At 39.0% G+C, this 7,217-nt stretch overlaps 1 protein-coding gene across 1 annotated transcript in view; it reads left to right on the forward strand.

Moving 5' to 3' along the window:
• Window positions 1-7,217, forward strand: part of LOC101861389 (cystathionine beta-synthase) — a gene marked incomplete in the record, with an annotated part of 58,498 nt that overhangs the window by 26,549 nt on the left and 24,732 nt on the right. The window contains 3 exon segments of the mRNA XM_035972121.1: window positions 1,307-1,413; window positions 3,999-4,133; window positions 7,091-7,170. Coding sequence (XP_035828014.1) covers window positions 1,307-1,413; window positions 3,999-4,133; window positions 7,091-7,170 — 322 coding nt within the window.

Genomic DNA, 7,217 nt, shown 5'->3' on the forward strand with positions numbered 1-7,217 from the left:
TATATATATGTATATATGACAAACACATAATATAAGTTCTTTGTTAATTTTTTCTTGGCTTTTGTATGTGCTAAATTTCACTGTTGTCGTTGACTGTAGTTGTGGTCATGACAATGATGGTGATGCTGAATATGCCGTAGGTGCTCAGAGCTTATACTCGTATGGGATAGAGTGCTATATAAGTGTAATCTGTTATTGTTATTGTTATTATTATCATCATTATTTTTGTTATTTTGTTATTATTATTATTATTGTTTTTATTGTTATTATTATTATTATTATTGTTTTAATTGTTATTATTATTATTATTATTATTGTTATTATTATTGTTATTATTATCGTTAAGTGTACCCATCCAGAAGTCTCCACCGGCGCAAGTACTTTAGAATGTCAATTGTTGATGGTAATTTATTCATTTATTTATTTACTTATTCTTTTTTCAAATTTATTTTATCTCATTCTATCATATTATTTCATTTTATTGTTAAAAATGTTCTATTTTATTTTTTACCGTTTACAATTCAATTTGATTTCTGTGTTCCGCCTATGTGCTATTGCAGTTGTTTTCATTTCATCGTTTGTGATGATTTTGCACATTTTCCACGAGTATGCCTATGGGAAAGTCAATTGCCAAACAGGCTCTTTTGAATGTCACTAGTTCACCCCTCTGATAATGTTTCCCTCTCACAATTCTGAATACAGGCTGCCTTTTGTTTGAACTGTGAGTCTGCTTTTAGTTGTTGGTTGGTGGGTGCTTTTTTGTTTTGTTTTGGTTAGTGCATTGCGGTGCTCCTAACTGCGTAAGGTCATAATTATGAGCAATGAGCACGCGGTACACATTAAGCATTTTCAGTATGGTAGGCCGAAGCTTTCTCTTATCGATTTTAGGACCACCATGTGATCTTGAACAGATTTTTTGCCCTTGTCCAAAAAGGCTAGGTGTTAAATCTTACCTACTATAAGATCAGGGGTGTAGCTGAAAGAAAGCAGTATGAAGGAGCCAAGGAGTAGCAGTAGAAAGGCTGCAGAAAGAGTCTGTCGTGCTGGCACGCACACACACACACACACACACACACACACACACACACACACACACACACACGCACACACACACACTCTCTCACACACACTCTCACACACACACACACTCTCTCACACACACACACTCACACACACACACACACACATACACGTACACACACACACACTCGCACACGCACAAATTCCCCCAAACCCCAAAGGCATAGGCACAGACACCCTCACAAACACACACTTTTTATAATAATTTTCTTCCCATCTTCCTCAGGAAAACCCGGCCCAAGATCCTCCCCAACATTCTGTACAATATAGGGGACACGCCCCTCGTGCGCATCAACAACATTACAGCCAAGGAGGGCATTGAGTGCGAAGTCCGTGAGTACTCTGAACGTGAACAGCCTTAGCTAGCTGAGGGGGTGGTTGGCGGGTGCTCTGGTGTGGTTCGCTCCTTCTTTCTTTTCTATCAGACGTCTGTCGTCCTTATGTCTCTTTTTTTTGTTTTTGTTATTCTGTTGTAACACCTCCAATCTTCGGCACTTACATAACCTAAGTGGGTTACAAGTGCCGTAAAACTCGTATTAAATAAAAAAGCTTGGCTTAGCTAAAGAGCAGAAGAAGTAATGGGCTTATTCAGCAAAAATATAGTTCCTAGTTAATTCGGTTTGTCGAAGTGAAGTAGAATTTAGAATGCTATCTTAATTAAAGTGCAAGTGTTTAGATGAAGTGGGGGGGGGGAGGGAGGGGGTCAAGAAAAGAGAAAGATAGAAAGAAGAGTGGAAGGGGCGGGGTGAAATGTAGATAAAGGGGGAGACAGACAGACAGACAGACAGACAGACAGACAGACAGACAGACAGACAGACAGACAGACAGACAGACAGACAGACAGGAGGCAGAGAAGGAGACAAAGAGAGACCAAGACAGGGACAAAGAGAGACAAAGACAAAGACAAAGAGAGATACAGATATAGACAAAGAGATGCAGATATAGACAAAGAGATACAGAGAGAGACAGAGAGAGAGAGACAGAGACAGAGACAGAGAGAGAGAGAGAGAGAGCACAGGGGAATAATGGTTAAGCTATTTAACACTTCATTTTTAAAAAATGTGAGTACAATTCGGGCTTGGGCAAGTTACATTTATCCACAAGCATCCCTGTCTGTCTGCTCATCCCATTCTACGACACCTGGCCTCGACAAGTAGGATAAAAAAATGATTAATGTAGATTGTGTGAATAGAGACATAACAAAACATTTACAATGATTTATTAACAACTGTTCGACCCTCACTGACATGCAGGAGGCCTATAGAAGCGGTCTACTTTGTGTGGCATCAGTGGCCCAGGGGTTAGGCTCTCAGACTGGCAATCGGAAGGTCATGGGTTCGAATCCTGTCAGGGGCCCAACAGGGTGCTCTTGAGAAAAGCACTTTACATGCTATGGTGTGGCCTAAACCGTCCACTTCTTTTCATCATTATTTCTTTATTGTCACAATTTGTGTCTTCTGGTAGCTCTTGCTGATGCTTAGTTCCAAACAGAAAAACCTCAAGGACAATCAGTTGCTTTTAAGCACAAGGGGACTATCCCACAAAATGCTATTTTTAGAAAATCGGAGGTAAAGTTTTTGCCCCTTGTTCAGTTTCTTTAAAAGACAAGGAGGGTTTTTAAAAAATAACCAAACAGATATACACACCAATGAAACCAAGCTTCTCCTATAGGTAAGGCAATGCCCACTTTTGGTGTAGGTCAAGATTTCTGGAAACCCCAGAAACCTGGGTTAGCCCGCTTGTCCTTAAAAGCGACTGATTATTGAATGTAAATGTGACATTTTGAAATTTTTGCTGAGTAAAAACATACATAACAGAAGGGTAGATAAGAATGGAATATGTATGACTGACATTTCAGAAACTTGTGAGTAAAAGTGAAAAAAGAAAAAGGAAGCACAGAAAACGTGCCTGACATTTTGGAAATTGTTGCCGAGTAACCAAAAAATGGAAACCCAGGAAAAAAAAAGAATGAAGTGTAGGCTTGACATTTTGAAAATTGTTACAATTGATGTTTTAAAAAAAGGTAGAGGGGAGGGGGATGCAATGTACATTACTTATTCAGTTGACCTTTATCAACGAATGTTCCCAGATGCAAAATTGGGTTACCGTTAGCTCAGTTGGTATAATACTGGACTTTGGCGTGTATGACCTTGGTTTAAATCCCTACGGGGATGGCCTTGACTTACGGGTATTTGGAGCGTTTTTAAGGTTCTTAAGGTTTTCAGGGTTTTCTGCTTACTTCTGAACCAAGGTGTCTTTGATGCTACTTTGAGAGGTCTTTTCTCGTGATTAACTTTACAATGTTGCAAAGGGTGTTAAACCTGCACATTGACCAACCGCCTATGACTAAAACTGAGTCAATAATGCTGTAAAACTCTTACTCAAACAAACAAACAAACAAGCACAGCGGGTGGTTGGCGGGTGCTCTGTTGGGGCTTACTCCTTTTTTCCTATCAAACATCTATCGTCTTTATCTTCCCACCTTCTTTTTTGTGTTTGTTACTCTCTTGTAACACCTCTAATCTTTGGCACTTATATGACCTTATTGTATTGCAAGTGTCGTAAAACTCTTACTTAAACAAGCACATTGACCATGTTTAATATCCTGGGTACTTGGAGGGCGCCAATTATTAGTCCTGCTTCTTTTCTTTCCCTTTTTTGTTTTTCTCTGTCTGTCTTACTTGTTCCCTGCTTTAAAAGACTGTTGTTGCGTTAATTTTCTTCTTTTTGCTATAACTTCCTCCTTAATCTGTTTATTGTGGATATGTGAGTATTCAAACTAGGTCATATCTCCCACCACTGATATGTTTATCCTATTCTTTTCTATCATTCTATTGTTTCCCTTTAGTAAATTAAAAACTGAAATGACCGTTGTTACGTCGCTGTGCTAAGACATACAAATTAATATTTATTTCCAGTCGTGAAATGCGAATATTTCAATGCTGGTGGCAGTGTCAAAGACAGGATCGGATACCGTATGGTTTCAGACGCAGAGGAGGCAGGCCATATCAAACCAGGGGATGTGCTCATTGAGCCTACGTCAGGGAACACAGGTCAGTCAATGTGTAGCACGCATGTCAGCTTGTGTGTTGCACTCATGTCAATATGTGTGTAGTTCACATGTCGATATGTGTGTAGCACACATGTCAGCAAGTGTGTAGTACACATATCAGTAAGTGTGTAGTACACATGTCAGCAAGTGTGTAGTACACATGTCAGCAAATGTGTAGTACACTTGTCAATATGTGTGTAGTACACTTGTCAATATGTGTGTAGTACACATGTCAATATGTGTGTAGTACACTTGTCAATATGTGTGTAGTACACTTGTCAATATGTGTGTAGTACACTTGTCAATATGTGTGTAGTACACTTGTCAATATGTGTGTAGTACACATGTCAATATGTGTGTAGCTCACATGTCAATATGTGTGTAGCTCACATGTCACAAGTGTGTGGTACACATGTCAGCAAGTGTGAAATACACATGTCAGCAAGTGTTTGTTTTTTTAGCATTCCTTCATCTTTTGCTCTGTTCCTTCTTTTCTGTATTATATATTATAATGTTACTCTCTAGTTATACCTCTAACCTTGGGCACTTATATATGACCTAATTAGATTTCAAGTATAGTAAAGATTTCAGTGTGTTGCAAACGTGTCAGTCAGTGTGTTGCAAATATTTGTTGTTCACAGAGCTAGTTGTTGGTGGGTGCTACTGGTAGGACCTATTTGTTTTCTGTCCCTGAATTATTTCTGTCTGTCTACCTTGTTTTTTTCCAGAGGGTGGTTGGCGGGTGCTCTGGTCACGGCGCCACTTTTCGCCCGATTCTGTTACTTTTAGTTAGCGTGACTCAGCAGCCCGCCAGAGCTCCCCGGCTCGGGGTCACGGGGTTAATGAGCCCTGAAGTGACTTTGCCGGTGTCGGTCAGGAAGTTCGCATTTTTGACTATGTTTAAAACGATATAACTTCTTCCCAATCCCACATAGCAAACCATTACGCGGATGTACTAAAAGCTCAATGTCTTGAGATTTATTCTGCGTTAGAATGGTTAATTTCTGTGCCTTAGTTTTTGTTCTAGACAAGTGTTTGTAGAGTACCCAGTTTGTCCTATTTTAGTTACAAAGTTATGAATAAATGATTGTTAATTTAAAAAAGGCTCGACAGATCTCTCCAAAATCTGTATTAAACTGACTACGAATATCATGTCTTTTACCATGAGAAATCTTAAATCTACTCGAGAAGTAATAGTCAAGTTATAAGAGAAGAAAGATGCACATCTGCATTTTTTAACTAAAGACAATCCGCGTTAGCTTTTATTTTACTATTAAACAAGAGAAAGTTACTCTGCGTTTGTTCATGAATCATGCTGTGTCTGTGGCAGCTCACATACAACTAAAAAGATATACTAGAAGCGATTAAAAACCCCACAAAACTGTGTAAATACATGGGTAGAGATAAACTTCTTGTATTGAATAAAAATAATGACAGCTAACACATTCATTCTTAGTTTTTGTGTAGGAAATATGTGCGGACACAATTATGAATGTAAAGAAATCAGTCACATTGTCAGTTATTGCAAATGGTCATAGAAACGAAAAAAAAAGCTGGCAAAGTCTGGTGCTGATTCAGTGTCCCTGGAAAGCTAGAAATTATTCTTATAACCCAATTACGAGAAGTCATCCCTATTATTCAGTCAACTTACAAAACCCGGACTTAGCGTTTTAAGAAAAGTAAGGAATTTCTGGAGTGTAACAGATACTGTTCGTGTATTAGATCTACGTTGAAGATGTATTCTAGCACTAAAATCGATTTGTACATTTCATAGAGAAACTTCATGGTAACTTTTATAAACTTTCGAGAAAATATGCGAATATTCACGATTATATTAGACACATAAAGTTGTATTTGGAGGAATTACTTCATAGCGAATTGTGTGCCCGATGGATAAATTTGGAAAATTACAGCCTTTTATTATATGCGCAGATACCTTCTTTTCTGAGTATCTGCACCAATGCTATGTCGTTCATGTTCCAAAAGTTAGACAGATTTTGACGAGGCGTTTTTTTTATATATAGATTTTTTTTCATTCATGCTAGTCCAAAAAAATTACAATTTAGCATTGCTGACTCCAGCATGTCTAACGAAATATCCAGACAAGTTACAATGTCCGTTCCTTTTTGAGTCTCAAGAGCAGAAATGCGTGCTTTGGGTGCACTAAATGAGAATTACCATAAATACAAGGACACACCTTAAATTGTATTTTTAAAAGCACTAAAAATTAAGTCGGCCCAGACAGAGCGGCGACAGGGAGCTGACCCCCCGTGACCCCGGCGTGATAAGGCGCCCGGCGGGGAACCCCCCAAGGCAACTAAAATTCCACTGCCGGTGCGCCGTGTGGTATGGTTTGCTCCTTCTATCCTATCAAACATCTATCGTCCTTATCTCTCCTCCTTTTTTTTGTGTATGTTACTCTCTTGTAACACATCTATTGTTCGACACTGATATGACCTTATTGTGCTGCAAGTGGCGTAAAACTCTTACTAAAACTTAACTAAACTTGATTTTTCCTTCCATTAAATTACCATGAAAGTGGTTGGGAGTATATGCTCTGTTCTGATGTAGTTTCTCCTTCTTTCCTATGAGCATTCAATCGTCTTTATCTCTGTTCCTTCTTTTCTGTATATCGTCGCCTCTGAACTATTTTGTCCAAAGTGCCTCTTTACTTAAGTACACTTTGGTCAAAATAATTCTGAGGCGATGATATGTTACTCTCCCTTTATACCTCTAACCTTCGGCACTTTCATGACCTAATTCTGTCCCAATTACTGTAAAAATTTCACTTAAACTGAACCATAGAAAAGGGAACCCCCCCCCTCCTAAAACCCCCCCCCCAAAACAAACTATGAGTGAAAGTTGAAACAAACATCTCCTCAAGCAAAATAATTCACAAGGAGAGGACCAAACAAATCTTATATCTCACATTCTGCTTTTATCTCCCTTCCCTCCCAGGCATTGGTCTGGCCCTGGCGTGTGCAGTCAAAGGTTACCGCTGCATCATCGTCATGCCGGAGAAGATGAGTATGGAAAAGGTAAGGTCGAGGTCATCCTGAAAAAAAGGAAATGGCTTCCTCTTTAG

This window comes from Aplysia californica, unplaced genomic scaffold (genome assembly GCF_000002075.1).
Source record: "Aplysia californica isolate F4 #8 unplaced genomic scaffold, AplCal3.0 scaffold00583, whole genome shotgun sequence".
Taxonomy (NCBI): Eukaryota; Metazoa; Mollusca; class Gastropoda; order Aplysiida; family Aplysiidae; genus Aplysia; species Aplysia californica.